Consider the following 16,086-nt stretch of genomic DNA (forward strand, 5'->3'; position numbering starts at 1 on the left):
GGTCCCCTCTTTCCTCTCCCCCCAGTCCTAATCTCATGCCCCTCTCTCCTCTGTCTTTCTTCTCAGAGAAGGGGAGGCCCTCAAGGAGTAACAACCCACCTTGGAACCTCAAGTTGCAGCAGGACTAAGTACAACTTCTCCCACTAAGGCCAGACAAGTTAGCCCAGCAAGGGGAAAGGGATCCAAAGGCAGGCATCAGAGTTAGAGACAGCCCCTCCTCCCACTTTTAGAGGATCTGCATGTTGAGCAATCTGCACACCTGCTACATATGTGTAGGGGGTCCAGGTCCAGCCATGCATGCTCTTTGGTGGTGTTTGGGTCTCTGTGAGCCCCCATGGGCCCAGGTTAGTTTCCTCTGTAGGTTTTCATGTCTTTTCCTTGAGCCCTCTGGCTCACTCTATCCATCCTACCACTCTTGCACAAAACTTCCCAAGTTTGGTTTATTCTTTGGCTGTGGGTCTCTGCATCTGTTTCCGTCAGCAGCTGGATGAAGCCTCTCAGAAGGCAGTTATGCTAGGCTCCTTTCTGCAAGCATAGCAGAGTGTCATTAATAGGGATGGGATCACTCTCTCCCATGGAGAGAGTATCAAGTCACTGGGAATCTTTAGATGTAACTTTCTAGATGATGTGTTGTTCTCTGCATCATTTTCCCTCTACACAAAATGCAATTGTCAGATATGTAGGTTTCAGCTAAAAAATCTGGGTTATGTCAAGTGAAATCAAATAACTATAGACAATCACTTAAGTCAGAGCAAAAGCAAGAGTGTGTTAGGTAGCACATTGTATGCAAAGTGTGGCAATCATATTTTTATTCTTTATTTTGGTAACTTTGTCAGGAGGTGTTTGATTAAGACAGACCAGCTTATCTCAAGTAAAGACAACACCAATAGTTAAAGTTTTGTTATTTATTTTTTTAATTTTTATTTTTTATATTGATTACAGTTTATTCACTTTGTATCCCAGCTGTAGCCCCCTGTCTTATTCCCTCTCAATCACTTCCTCCCTCCCACATCTCCTCCCATGCCCCTCTCCAAGTCCACTGATGTGGGATGGCCTCCTCCCTTTCCATCTCACCCTAGCCTATCAGATCTCGTCAGGATTGGCTGCACAGTCTTCTTCTGTGGCCTGGCAAGGCTGCTTCCCCCTTAGGGGAAGGTGATCATAGAAAATTTTGTTATTTTTAAGCATGTTTAATATGGTGAAATTGACAGGCCTGCTGAAGATTGCACCCTTGATCAGTTGGCCTAACTTAATCTCTTTGCCTCTTTCTGGTCAGAGTCTGTCCAGTTGCACACAGTTCATCCATCTCAAAGTTATAAACACTGCACAGGGACCTCCCATATTACACTGGCAATAGCAATCTCCTAATTCCTGGGGCTCCACTTAACATGCCTCATAGTGTGGCAGGAATGGACTTCAGCAAAACATAGTCAACAGGATATGAAACAACTGACCTCCATATGAATTCTATACCAATGATAGGCATTGCTAAGGTTTTTGTTAGTCCATGGTTCCTATGGAAAACTTTGTCATCCCAAGAGGCTAAATTTTCTTTAAGCTATGTGTGTGTGTGTGTGTGTGTGTGTGTGTGTGTGTGTGTGTGTGTGTGTGGTATATAATTTTAGGTAAGTACAAAATAATATGATTCCATGGGGGCTTTATTAAACATCACTGATGTCATTTGTCCCTTCTCCTCATGTTCTTCTCTTTTCCCTAGTTGGAACCTCCTGTTACTCTGTTTCCCATTTCATGATCACCATACAGTAACTTTTTATGGCATTATCTAGTGCCCATTATGACAGCAGTGTACATGTGTACCATATAACAAGGGCCATGTCTCTGCTTCAGTTCTTTTATATGTTCTTGGTACAAAGTCTTTTATCCTAAGAGTTAGGACTTTTTTATTGCATTTTGGAAACTATGCAAAATAAATCTTCGGCATAAGCCCTAATTATCCTGCATGTCTGCATTCTTGCCGTTGTTGAAACAAACAAAGATGAGTTGCTTTAAAAGCAAACTTTTGAACAAGGCTTATTTGGATAGTTGCAACCTTCTTCTAGGCTATCAGTCACAGTGGTGTGCATCAGTGTGAGTGTGTGTTTGTGTATGTGGGAGTATATGCATGAGTGTTTGTGAATATATATGAGTGTGCGTATGTATGAGGTATGCTCTTACACACACACACACACATTATCAGTTTGTGTGTACAGTAATCATGAATGTGATAAGTGAGACAAATACTACTGAAAAATTTCCTGACCTAAGAAAAATAAGATGTACGAATGGTCAAGAAGAAAACCACTATATATGTAGATATGTTTACTGTTAGTTCTTATGTTTGCATTTCATGCGGTCCTGAGCAGTTTTATGTTTTTTGTTTTTTTGGGTTTTTTTTGCCTAAGAGATCACTGGAAAATGAATAAGCTCAACTGTGGCCTTGTAAAGCAAAATAAATAATAATAATAATGATGATGATGATGATGATGATGATGATGATGATGATGTTTGTTCTTCTCTTTGCTTGTGAATAGCAGATGATTAGCAGCAGCAGTGGCATGAACACACATCAGAAAGAGCCCACAGACTAATGTAATTCATTTTCAGATAAGTTTATCTCTGGAGCAATGTTGTTTCACGTTCTCACGAGACTGACTCCACACCCTGGAAGCTGTTTTCTACGTCAGAAAACTACCACAAGGAGCCACAAAATACAGAGGACAATTGACCATGACCCCAATTCCAATTGTTACATTTAGAGTACAGCACCTACTTGTAAGGCTCAGGCAATATTGTGGAAAAGAAGGTAGAAAGATCTGTAAGAGCTGGAGGGACAGGAAGTATTCTAAGAGATTGTTTCTCCTAGGTATGACAGAGAAGCCACATCTGTAAGAATTTGACAACATGGCTTCTTAATCAACATCGAAATAATGGCACCAATTGAAATGAAATGAAGGTAATTGTACAGAACCCCATGCCTACAGAAAACTGACTGTTGAGAGAAAGAGAGAAAATTAGTCTTCCTCAGAAATGAGCCTCCTAAAATCATATACCTACAAGCGACACTAGAGACACTCAGCAGGTTTGCTGTTGTTGGGTGTTTGTGTATGTGTGTGACAATAATAAAGAATAAGTGATCACGATTCTGAGAAGGGATGAAATGAGAAGGAAGGGGAAGCGATGTAATTGTATTTTAATTAAAGAAATACCTGCTTATGAGATTTGGAGTAATGTTTCTCCTCAATGATCATCTTGGTAATGTTTGTGAGCAAATACCCCTTGTTGCTAAGGACAGTTTTTTATCCACCTAAACACCATGCAGCTCCATTCATCAACTTGACTTCTGTACAAAGTATGGGAATTCAAAGATGAGTGAATTAGAAACCACTCACCGTTTTCTTTCTTTGGAGCTTCTGTGTACATGAAGTCCCCCATGTTGCTGCTGTTAGCAATACTTTCACTATGAAAATTGCAGTGTAGTTACTCTTTCCTCTGTGGATTAATAGATTTATCTACTTGGGAAGTTATCAGCAACATCATGTTTTCCCATTATTTTTTCATTTTCCTGTGGGATCTCAGTTATATATATATATGTTTTAAAAGAATTTGCTTGCTTGGGGGGTTATATTTAAAGTTGGAATTCACTTTGAGCCGATTTTTGCATATAAAAGGGATGATTCAGATTCATTCCTTGGTGTACGGATATCCAGTTTTCGATGTGCATGAATGAACTCGGCACCTTGCTGAGAACACTTTGCTTCAAGGATTTCAGAGGGTGTGCTAGACTGTCTTCCATGCATCCACAGGCTCAGTTGTAGGTCCATATCCGGTAGTTTGATGATGATTTGTAGAAAATTTGAAATCAGTACGTGGAATTATTCAGGAGAGGCGAGACGGAGAGCAATGTCAACTACATCATCAATGACTAGAGGGCACTTTATCAAAAAAAAAAAAAAGACAATACAAGTTAAGCTGTCAAACATCACTGAAAGAACTTAAAGACAACGTGAATAAATCTTTCAAATCACCTGTGTGATTGTGGCTCTTTTAGATTCCCTTAACTAAAAAACATTTATCTTCTGTCTTTCTTTCCAGTGTAGAGGATCAAAGCCTTGTTTTACTGTAGGATTTGCTACATCTCTGAGCTAAAGCCAGCTTAAGAAAGGGTTTCTCTATTTCCTCAAAAAGTAGAAAAAACATATATCAAGAGTTTCATTGAAACTGTGAAACTTTTGGGAAAACACTATACTGAAATAGGCAGTTATAAAAATCATAGATGCTACTATAGAATGTTGTCATATTTCTTTACATTTTCTTTAATTTCTTTGGTGACATTTAATAGTTGTATTTTATGTTTCCTTTCTTTTTCTGCTGATACTCTGTAAGTACTTTGTCTTTATGATACTATAATAGAATCATTTTAACTAACCTTTCCAGAGTGTTTTACTCCCCATTATGGAGAAAGCTTCAGTCTTTCACTACTCTGTATCAAGTTTTATTATGAGGTTCTCATCTATCACTTTATTGGTTATGAAGTTTCTTTTTATTACTACTCTTGTGAGTGCTTCTTTCATAAATAGGTGTTGAATCTGATCAAATGAGTTTTTAATCCTTCAGTTAAGTTGAAAATATGCTCTCTCTATATATATCTGTGTGTATGTGTTTGGGGCTAGGTTTACAGGAGCCTGTAATACGATGCATCTAGAAGAGACATTCTATATTGTGTAACTGAGTCAGGGGGTACAGCAACCTGCCTATATTCAGCCTATGCTACACAATCCTAGCTTCCTGCCCTGCACTGTCTGGCTACATAGCCAATACTCAAATTTCCAAATGAGGTCTCCCAAACTATTTTCCAGATTTAAAAGGTCAAGTTATGGATCTCAGTAGTACACTATTAAGGATAATAAACCCACATAAAATATTAGACCATTTCTATAATTATTTCTAAAAATCAAACAATTAAAGGTATGGTTTTATTGGCTGCTAAATGTGATTTCTGGTTAATAAGTATGTGATGTTTTGCAGTCAGCTGTGTCTGCAGTTACAGAGGGTAATCATTGTAGGGAAAGAAATAGGAAGCTTAGGGATCTGCAGCAAACACACACCCTAGTGTGTGGGGTAAAGGGTAACAGGACTAGGTTACCATTATGGTAACAATGAAGGGAGAACAGGGTTTCTGTGTAAAACTTCTCAACACTTGCTCAAAATATGTTCATCTGCAAATTTCCTTTCAGTTTTACGTTTTATAGGACAAATGCCTAGAAAGTCAATTTGTGCTGTTAGAGGAGTTTATTGATTTTCTAACTTTGTGCCTATAGGCAGCTAACTGCACATTTCATACTTAATGGATAGTTAAGGGGAGCTTAAAAAGGCAAAACACATGTCAATCACATAATTTCCCACATAAAGAATGTGTATTTTTAGTTTGACCTGAAACTTACACCATATGAACCTGGTGCTGAAATTTATTCATGGATCTGATGGAGAATAGTGGATTTCATTACTAGTACACAGCTGCTCATCTGTGTCATCTGCTTCCATTTGGTTTTCCAAGTTTAGTTCCCTAAGTTACTCCAGAAACCATGCTTCTGGGGATTTTAGATCCTTATGCAATGTAATTCATTAAATGTTCTTAAAGTAAAAATTATTCTTTTTGGAGTCTGATTGAAAAACATATATATATATATATATATATATATATATTATACTTTAATGTTTGGCTTTCCAATCCCCTTTGATGTTTTGCATATTAAGTTACATTTGCTATTCTATCATGTCATAGTGTGAAGTTAAATCAAAAGCCTGCTTTTTAAAAAATTCTTGACAGATGTTCATTTATATCACATAGAAGAATTTTCACTTCTTATTAATGACAAATTAATAATTTTTCAAAATCTTTATCTTTGAAACTGTGCATGACATCTAATTAAATTGGTTTATATGCAAGGAGTTTAGTACGTGAGGTACCTTTTTACTATAGGATAAGCCACTCCTAGCCATTTTTAAAAGACTGTGTAGCTTTGGCTTCCCTGGAATTTGTTGTGCAAAGAAGGCTGGCATTTAATTAACAGATATTAACCTCCTCTGCCTGTCAGTTACTGGGATTAAAGGCATCCATCACCACATCTGGCTCATATGAAATAACTCTTAAAACTAGAGCATCAAGAATATTCAGGGACATTTTTAATTATCCTTTTTTTCTCACTGATTGATTGATTAATTTATCATTGCAGATCAAAAAAATCAACAGAAATTTCCCTGTAAACCAGCAGGTAAGATCAAGTAATACTTGAAACACTGAATCATACTTTTTTTTTTCAATATGTCTTTTATAGAAGGGAGTCTTGGTGCCATCTGATTCTTATATAGAAATAATTGATACTATAGTCTATCTTCAGGGAACAATAGTTAAGTGTATCAGCTTAACTGAATATATGAAAAGTAGGCTTTAAAGATATGTATTCTGAAACAAAACCACTTTGTCCAAAATGATTATATTGATTTGTGTACACTGCTGAGGATCTAGACATAGTATTTCTATAAAATAGCGTTAGTATATCTTATATTAAAATATTTTGTGTATTTTGCCTGCATATATGCTTGTGCATGCTGTACCTTTAGGACTACAAGAGGATGTCAGGGCCCTAGAATTTTAGATGGGTGTGAGGTGCTGGGAACTGATCCCTGGTCCTCTGGAAGAGCAGGTACTCTTAACTACTAAATCCTCTCTCCAGTGTCTAGTATGTTATACTTTTTAGTGTTATCTTTTAAATTGATCTCAGTGCCTAATGTGTTGACAGAATTCCAGGTAAGTTTAACTTATTGCCTAGAATGAAAAGAGTGTCTGGTTGATCCAACAGGTTAACAAGCTTTTCTCTTAATATCAACTTTGACTTACAGCCATCACTCACAGTCTAAGCACGCACCCCTCTTAATATGTTAAAAGGTTTGAACTATATTTTTACTGGTGAAACTTGAAAAGATTCAATTTCTGCTCTGAAACATTTGTATAAAAAGACAGTTATTCTTAAAGTATATTTTGAACATTTAGTAATAAATATGTATCTTCAGTTTTTTATCATTATTATCATTAGAATTGCTAAAATTGTAGCCATACATTGTTCTATGAATAACAGTATTTTTTAAAGTTCAGACCAATGGTGGTACTGGCCAAGATTAGCTCACAAAGCTGTTTATAAAGGAGACAGTATGAAAACAGCAAAGCTCTGGAGCACAAAGATGGGATCTATGTATTTCACTCTTGTCTACCTACACAGACATGCACTTGGGAGCCTTTTTGATAATGGGCAGTTTCAGAGGGTGAAAAGGTTCAAACGTCAGCACATTTTCTAACATATTTGAAGCACTTGATTTCAGTAAAAATACCAGAGCAGGAAGTTTCTGATCTCTGAGTTTGCAAGGATAGCTCGGGTTATGCTGTGTGGCTCCATCATCTTCAGAAATTTGTTCTGGTGATCACCAGGAACAACTTCAGAAGGAATAGCAGTGATTCCATAGGACTGTGGAGGCAGAACGGACATTGATAAGAAAGTATTTGAATAAAATGAAACAGTTATGGGAGAAAATCAAGACCGTCATCAATAGGTGGATCTCTTTTGTTGTAAGACAGATAAAAATGGAAATCTGAAGGTTTTGTGTAACTTACAAAAATGAAAACAATACTATTTCTTTGATGCATGAAGGGCTTTTGGAGGTCTCCCAGACTTTCTCTTTCTAGAATCAGCATGTAAGTCTGAATCTAGAAATATGATTTATTGCATTTTATAAACCAAATAGTCTCACAATTTTTTTTTTACTTAGAATCATAACTACAGTTTTACACTACTGCTAAGAGTAAAGTATGAGGAAAAAGAGAGATTTTTAACAATTCATCTGAATGAGAAATTTCATTAATGAGGAAATCCTAAAGGAATGTGGCGGTTTTTTTAAACATTGTTGAGGACAATTATATATGCTAAAACGATAAATGGAGAGAAATGCTTGATTACATACAGTACTGAAGTTGCTTTATTTGGTCTATCTCATTGTAAGTCCCTACTTACATAACAGCATTCTGGGCCAATTTGACTGGTTTTCTTAGGATTTCTATTGCTGTAATGAAACACCATGATCAAAAAGCAAGTTGGGGAGAAAAGGGGTTTCTTTGACTGACCCTTCCAGATCATAGTCCATCATTGGGTGAAGTCAGGACAGGAAGTCAAGTAGGGCTAGAACCTGGAGGTAGATGCTGATGCAGAATCCATGGACAGGTGCTATTTGCTGACTTGCTCCCACAGCTTGCTCAGCTTGCTCAGAATCAAGGACCTCCAGCCCAGGGACAGTACTACCCACTGTGTTCTTGGCTTTCCCCAGCAATCACTAGTTGAGAAAACGCCTTACAGCTGTACCTCATGGAAGCATTTTATCAACTAACACTCCTTTCTATCTAATGACTCTAACTTGTGTTAAATTGACCCACAAAACCAGCCAGTACACTGGTTAAGTTTTGTTTTTCTTTAACACAAGCATGTATAGGGAGTAGATCAAATTGGTTCATGCACATGGATTTAAATCAAATAAGGTTTTGGTCACTTGTAAAGCCAGACATTAACATCATGTAGCCACTGTGTCTATCCAAGTTACCGTAATACTGAGTGATTTAAATAAGCATCACATACAGGGGACTTGAGATATAAGTCTGACTATAAAGTAGTTGTCACAAACATGAAGACCTGGGTTCAATCCCCAGAGCCCACATTAAAATTTAAATACAAAACATATATTAGCATGTCCCCTGGTATCATTATTGAGGTCATATGTAGGTAGCCATATTGGTGAGGCTTCATGAGTATAGTTTCTCTGACATTCATAGGAGACATAATTTCACAGCAAACTATCTGCTTTTCTGGCTCTTACAGGCTTTCTGCCCTCTCCTTCCTCAATGGTCTCTGAGCTTGACACTCAGAAATCATGTTGTAGAGGTCTTGGGTTGTGATTGAACAACACAGGATCTCTTGTTCTCTGAACTTTGACAGGTCAATAGGTTCTTCGGTTGTTGCAAAGAGATGTCTCTTTAAAGAGGACTAAAAATTACACTAATGTGTGAATACAAGTATAAATATTTAGAGTGTAGCTAGGAATTATTATGGTTCAATGAAGTGACAGTTGAAGATTCTCCTTCAGGATATGTGTGTTTACTAGCCAGAAGAACACCAATGGTCATGCTAACAGGAAAAGGATAACGAAGTGATGTCAAATGGGAATTCTAATAGAGGAAGAATTGGGTATTTGTTCTTTATTTTTTGTTTTTTGTTTTCCTAGAAAGATTCCCTGCAACTAGTTATCCAATATCAACTAGTCAGACCTGAGGTCATAGATATAATGCATACAGGTAGCATTATAGGAATAGAGAAGGTTGTATCTATGAATGAATATATATATATATATATATATATATATACATACTTGTGATGATAATTAAAGAAAAAGGACAAAAATTTATATAAAATAAACAAAATACTGGAGCATCATGGTGCAGGCTTCTAATCTCAACTCTGGGGAGATGGAAGTTTCCTGGGGCACACTGTCTTGTGCAATGGAGACCTTGTGTGGAAAATCAAGACAAGCGGCTCTGCTGGAACAACCCCAAGTTTGACTGCTGGCCTTTATATTCGGGTGCACGCATGCACATAATACAGCCCCTTAGAGGATAAACAACAGAACTGTTGGAGGCTACATACATGCAGTCCTCGATGGCAGCCGCAGATTTGGGTGAGTGTGTGCATTGGTTTATTTTTCAGTAGAAACCCATGTGTCCAGGGAGCTTTAAGTCCTGACATCCCATTAACTCAGCCTCTGTTGAGGGTTCCTGTGGTTACGTGATATGGTGACAGATGCTTTTAGGAATGGGGCAGTCTTGCTTTTCTGTAGGCTCATAGGAATCCCACCTGTGAAGTGTGACAACCGGGAGGGAAACTGGCACGCAAAGAAACATGGATCCAGGGTTCCTAAATGCTTTATAAAGTAATAAATAAATAAATAAATAAATAAATAAATAAATAAATAAATAAATAAATAGATAATAAATTCACTTGCCAGATCCATTGTCCCCCAGCAAATGCAGGCTACAGCAAAGCAGGGAAGTCTCTGGCGAAGTTCTCGGGTACTACTGATGAAATTCTTAGCTTCGGCCTTGATGGAAACTCCTGGTCCAATAAGTTCATTCATTTCAGACCCTTAACCTTACAGCTAGATCTTATGTGAGATACGGATCTATGTGATTAATATCTAGAAAGAGAATTAAAGGTTGCTGAAGGTAATTTGCTTATATAGAGCAACATTAAAACTCTCTACAACCCTGAAACTCTAATCTGTCAGCCTTCAGAATCTTTACCACAGTTTTGGGATTTTCAGCAAGTTTCAGTTCCCAATAATAAAGACTAAGGAGAAAAGAAGAAATTCCTGATTAATAAAATGAAAGCCAAAATTATTCCTGCCTACAAGGTGTGCAGGGACAAAGATGGAACAAAGATTAACGGAATACCCAACCAAAGACTGGTCTTACTTGAGACCCATCCCGTGGGAGGGAATCAGTTCCTGACACTGTTAATGTTACTGTGCTATGCTTGTAGACAGGGCCCTAGCATAATTCCCAGCAGCTGAATGAAACAGATACAGGGACCCCCAGCCAAATATAAGACAGAGCCCAGGAAGTCATATGGAAGAGTTGGGGGAATGACTGAGGGAGTCAGAGGGATCAAAGACTCTACAAGAGGACCTATAGAATTAACTACTTTGGGTTCTTGGGGGCTCAAAGAGACTGAACCACCAAACAAAGAGCATACAAGGATTGGTCCTGGGTCTCTTGCACATCTGTCGCAGATGTGCAGCTTGGTCTTCATGTGGGTCCTCCAGCAAATGGAGTGAGGGCCTCCCTGACTCTGCTCATGCCTGCCTTTAGATCCTGTTTCCCTAGCTGGGCTGCCTTGTCTGGTCTCAATCCTGAAGTGATGTAGTGTGAAAGGTGGGTTGGTAACCATGGGGGACCTCCCCGTTCAATGAAAAGAAGGAGAGGGGAAAATGCGTGTGTCTGTGTGAAGGGAGGGGGACTTGTAAGAGAGGAAGGGGCTGTGATCAAGATGTAAAATAAATAAATAAATAAATAAATAAATAAATAAATAAATGATACGAGAGTGACTTGAGGAACTGAAATAAATGTATGCCATTCCACAGAATTTCTGCATTAGCTTTGACCATGTTTGTTATTTCTGGTGAATTTTCAAGCATAGGTTCAATGTAACACAACATATATACATGTTGTGATTAAAATTCCTCCTCATATTCCTAAATTTCTCCCTACTGAATAAAATGAGGAAAAGTAATTAACTCAAGTTACCCACAATTGGAAACACTCTGCTTCCTGTGAGATTTTCAGATGTCTTTCCACTTAACAGAGAAGTTCAAAGACAAAGACAAAAACAAACAGAGGAAAAAACCAAAGCCCCCAGGAAGTTGAAAAACAGCTGTTTCCTGCTGGGCTCTCCCATTGCCAAGAGTAACTAGGTTTTCAGGATCCCATTCTCACCCAAAGCTTTGCAGCCAAACTCATAAACCATGTAGGAAATAAACTAAGCCAAGCCACCTACAGAGAAGAGAAGGATCCATGAACTAAATTTTCTAATAATAATAGCATTTGGAATCAAAATGTAGATCCAATTAGAAGATCAAATAGCATTGTAGTGTTTTTGCCCTTGTAAGTGAGTTGGTGTTTTTTCTTTTACAGGTAAGGGAAGTTTTAGAACCCTTTCTATTGAAAGCAAAATTATTATTATTATTATTATTGTTGTTGTTATATTACAGTTTACTCACTTTGTATCCCAGCTATAGACACCCCTCGTCTCCTCTGACCTACCTTCCCTCCCTCTTCTTCCTTTATACCCCTCCCCCAGTCCACTGATAGAGGAGATCATCCTCTCCTTCTATCTGCCCCTAGCCTATCAGGTCTCATCATGGCTGGCTGCATCATCTTCCTCTGTGGCCTTCTCCCCAGGAGAAGAGTGATCAAAGACCCAGCCATTGAGTTCATGTCAGAGATAGCCCTTGCTCCCCTTACTAGGAAACCCTCTTGGAAACTGAGAATCCTACAGGCTTACTCTGAGCAAGGGTCTAGGTCCACTCCATGCATGGTCCTTGGAGTAACAGTGTCTGTAGGACTTCCTGGGCCCAGGTTTTTTAGTCTTTGGTTCTCCTTGTGGTAATCCTGTCCCCTTCAGTTCTTTCTATCTCCCTTTTCTTCCATAAGGCTTCCGGCACTCTGCCTAAAGTTTGGCTATGAGTCTCAGTATCTCCTTCAATACCCTAATGGGTAGAGTCTTTCAGAGGTCCTCTGTGGAAGGCTACTGCCCTATTCCTTGTCTTCTCCTACTTCCGATGTCTATCTTGTTTGCCCTTCTGAGTGAGGTTTCAGCCTCTTCCCTAGGGTCCTCCTTGTTGTTTAGCTTCTTTATGACTATAGATTTTAGCATGGAAAACAAAATTATTTAATAAGAAAAATACTTACAGATCTAATTCTCAGGGAGTATGAAAATATAAACATTTCTAGTTGAAATAAGTGACAGCATTTTTATCTTCTGCATCCAGGACAATGAAGCTTTGTGTGAGAAAGCCTAGAGAGTGTGTTTTTCTTCTCTGCAGACTACAAATGTATACAAAGAGTTTAAATGTATGGGTAATGTTTTCATACTGTTGTGTTATTTTATTTATCTATTTGTTTATTTTCTTGTTTATTTATTTAGAGACCAGTCCTCACATACTCCAAGGCAACCTGGAACTCCTTTTGTAGCAGGATGACCTTGAACTTTTTTCCCCTCTTGCCTCTGCCTCATGAATGCTTGGATTATAATCGGGTGCCAGCATGATTATTCTGGTCATTATATTATTAATATTCACTCTTTGTAAGCACTACCAGTGGTCCTGGATGTATCACCATTCTATGCTTGCCTGAACAGTATTTTTTTTTCACATACTTTGGGACAGTGTATAATGTTTCACTGAGTTCATGAAATTAATACTAGCAAATCTAAATGCCATAACAATGATTTTCCAAGGAATAGTTACGTTAAATAGACAGATTTGAAAAGAACACAACAACATCTACACAGGAATGTATTTTTGATTTTAAGTAAGGTGAGCCCATGCCACACGCTGCTGTCTGCACTTTTATTTCTTTAAGTGTGATTTAGCTGTCTGAATTGTATGACCCATCTCCCTTGATACACATAGGGAACATAAGTGATTGATACCAAAGACACACATAGTAACAATGTTTGGCTGCAAGGACACGTTTATTCATTTGTGGTTCAATGGGGTGACTGTAAACTCCGTGGTGCTTCTGTTAAAATGTGACTGAGAGGCAGGAGGTCTTTTCCAGTTCTTCATCACTTAGGAACTAACGCAATGCTTGTGTTTTCTAATCTAGTTTTAGCAGTACTTGAAGCATGAAAATATAACTCAGAATATATAACTAATATGTTAAGTGACTTGTTCCAGGAAATACTTTCAAATTAATTCCTGGGAAGCAGAAACACATTGCTGTTTAGGAATTGCGGTTTTCAACAGCAGTTAAATTTTCAGAAGCATGGCGTAGGCTATTAACTGAAGGACAAAGCAGGTAAAAACTCACAAGTGTCTCTTAAACTATATTTATACGTATGGTTATACTTGAGCTGTAGAGGTGAGTGGAGAGTTGGGAATTGAACGAATACATAATGCAATATTAATCATGCCACGTGCTTTATTATTATCACCTTTTATCAACTTAAAATACATCTCGTGAACTATTTCCTTGCAGGGAACAAAGGTAAGAGCACTAAATCAAGCAGTGCGGTGAGCCAAATACTATAAAAACATAAATAAATTCGGATTTTGAAATCTGAAAAACGCTGTCAGGCTAAAAGAGGATATATGGGTATGTGACCAGGGAAGGCTAAGATTCCATGTATGCAGAATGAACCTGTGGCACGTATACCACCCAGAATGGCACACCAGAAGAGCAGCAGAGCGTACCCAAGCCAGATCAGCCCTGACCTGAGTTACCTGAACTATGGGAGAAAAGAAGAGAAATTATGCTGAAAATGAAGAAAGGGGAAAGAAAGTAAGAGTTTCTGACTCAGCGTGAGTCATAAACTGTGACACTTCTTCACCCTGGGTTTGGTGGGTCTTTGACACAAGTAGAGTAGAAGCCAGACATACTAGTTCTAAAGAGAAAGCAAGTGAAATGTTTTGTACATAACAGAGAGACAAACAGACTCACCCATAGAAACACACACCCATCATTATACAGGGAAGAGTGTGAGGTTCATGTTTCTGTGCAAGAAGTAGCACGTTGTCTATGAAGGGACACATGACTTTGTGTGTCCTTCATACGTTTATACGTGACTTTGGAGTGCATGTGTGAATGTACTGTAGAGTACGGAAAGCCCACACCCATGTCACAAGTTACTCTGGTGTAGATTTTATGACTTTCATTCTTTACGGCGAGGTTGAGCACCAGTTCACAGCCAGAGAGCTCGGCATTCTTGGCTTAGCACCTGTTTATTCCAACATACCTGCCTATACCTCTCTGTGCTTCTGCTTTTTTCAGGAAGTTTAACTATTCACATATTTCTGCTGTTAAAATAAGATGTTTGATGTTTTTTTCCCCCCTGTTCGTTTCACTCTTCTCAAACTATCCCCACAAAGTCTAGTCCTAATCCCAAGAAAACCTCATGCCATATGAGGTAACTAGGCATTTAAGAGGTGTTCGACTCTAATTCTGTGAACAGGCCGTCTGGCTACTGAGAGAAAGTTGTTGGAGAATGAGGCTGTCTCTTGTATTTTACCTTTTTTTTTCCAAGTAAGGGAATAGAGAAGTGATTTCTGAACCAAGAGCAAAGAGAAAGGCACACTTCTAACCATTATAGATTTGAGTCCCAGGCTCATGAGATGTCTCAGCAGGTGACATGGTTGCCATAGACTATGGGGATTTGAGTTTGGAACCAGAGATCCCTGTAAAGCCGGAAACAGTACCATGCTCCTCTCATTCCATCATTTCTACTGCAAGAAGAAAAGTTAACTCCCAGGATCCCACAGGCCAGCTACTCTAGCATGCCCAGCATCAAACGCGAGACCATTTTCAAACAAGCTAGAGAGAGAAGATTGGCACCAAGGTTGTTATTGGAGCATGCTGTAGTACCCTGAACCCTTAATTACAGATCTAACTCTCAGGGACTCTGAAAATATAGTTCTAAACCTTATCATTTCAAAGCCCAGAATATCATCACTTAAGTTACAAAAATCATGTCCAGGTGACCTTTTCTCCATGTGCAAACACAATGGTCTTCAAAATGTTTTTTAGTTTCCACTCTCTGACCAGTTCCCAGCTGCTGCCACATCTTATCTGTCTGAGCAGAAATAGCCTTCTAAACCTGTGTTTTCTGCAGCACATTTTCTCAGTACAACAAGTTTAAAGAAGATGCATTTCTTACACCAAAATCATTCTTCCTGAGAAGCCAAGGCTCAGGGTCTCATAACATAAGGCTTGAGCCAGCTGAATCTCTCATATACAGCATGGAGTCCTCTTCCAGGACTCATTCCAGATGGAGGGACAGAGACTGGGATTTCTGAGGCTGTTGCCAATTGCTAATATAGAACGGACAGTTTGCTTCCAGAACGGACAGTTTGCTTCTTTGTGGCCGTAAGACTGCGTACTTACTATTTAATTTCCTTAAAATGCTTTTCCTGAATAGTCTTCTCTAGTCTAATGATCCTTTTAATTAAATTAAAGTCAGTTCATTGAAGACTGCATGTTCAGTATCTCTTTATCATTGGTGTCTTTGGAATGTTGGTAGAAATGTACACAATCGTGGACAAGAATCTACCTAATAGTCATTACCTCTCACATTCATGGTAACTGAATATACAAGGGTGTGAGCTACTGCATACCATGTTAGGGTTTAAGTTCAATTTTTTTTTCTTCAAAGAGTTATTCTAAAGAAATCTCCTAAAAGTTCATGATTTTTAGCTCAGCTCATTTGGGGTGATATATCA

The 16,086-nt window shown here is 38.4% G+C and overlaps 1 protein-coding gene across 3 annotated transcripts in view; it reads left to right on the top strand.

Moving 5' to 3' along the window:
• Window positions 1–16,086, top strand: part of Sntg1 (syntrophin gamma 1) — a 624,894-nt gene that overhangs the window by 501,538 nt on the left and 107,270 nt on the right. For all 3 annotated transcript variants that reach the window (XM_055603535.1, XM_055603536.1, XM_055603537.1), the window contains one exon: window positions 6,234–6,272. In XM_055603535.1, coding sequence (XP_055459510.1) covers window positions 6,234–6,272 — 39 coding nt within the window. The remainder of the gene's footprint in view (window positions 1–6,233; window positions 6,273–16,086) is intronic.

Source organism: Psammomys obesus, unplaced genomic scaffold, assembly GCF_907164565.1.
Source record: "Psammomys obesus unplaced genomic scaffold, mPsaObe1.curated_primary_1811, whole genome shotgun sequence".
NCBI classification, from domain to species: domain Eukaryota; kingdom Metazoa; phylum Chordata; class Mammalia; order Rodentia; family Muridae; genus Psammomys; species Psammomys obesus.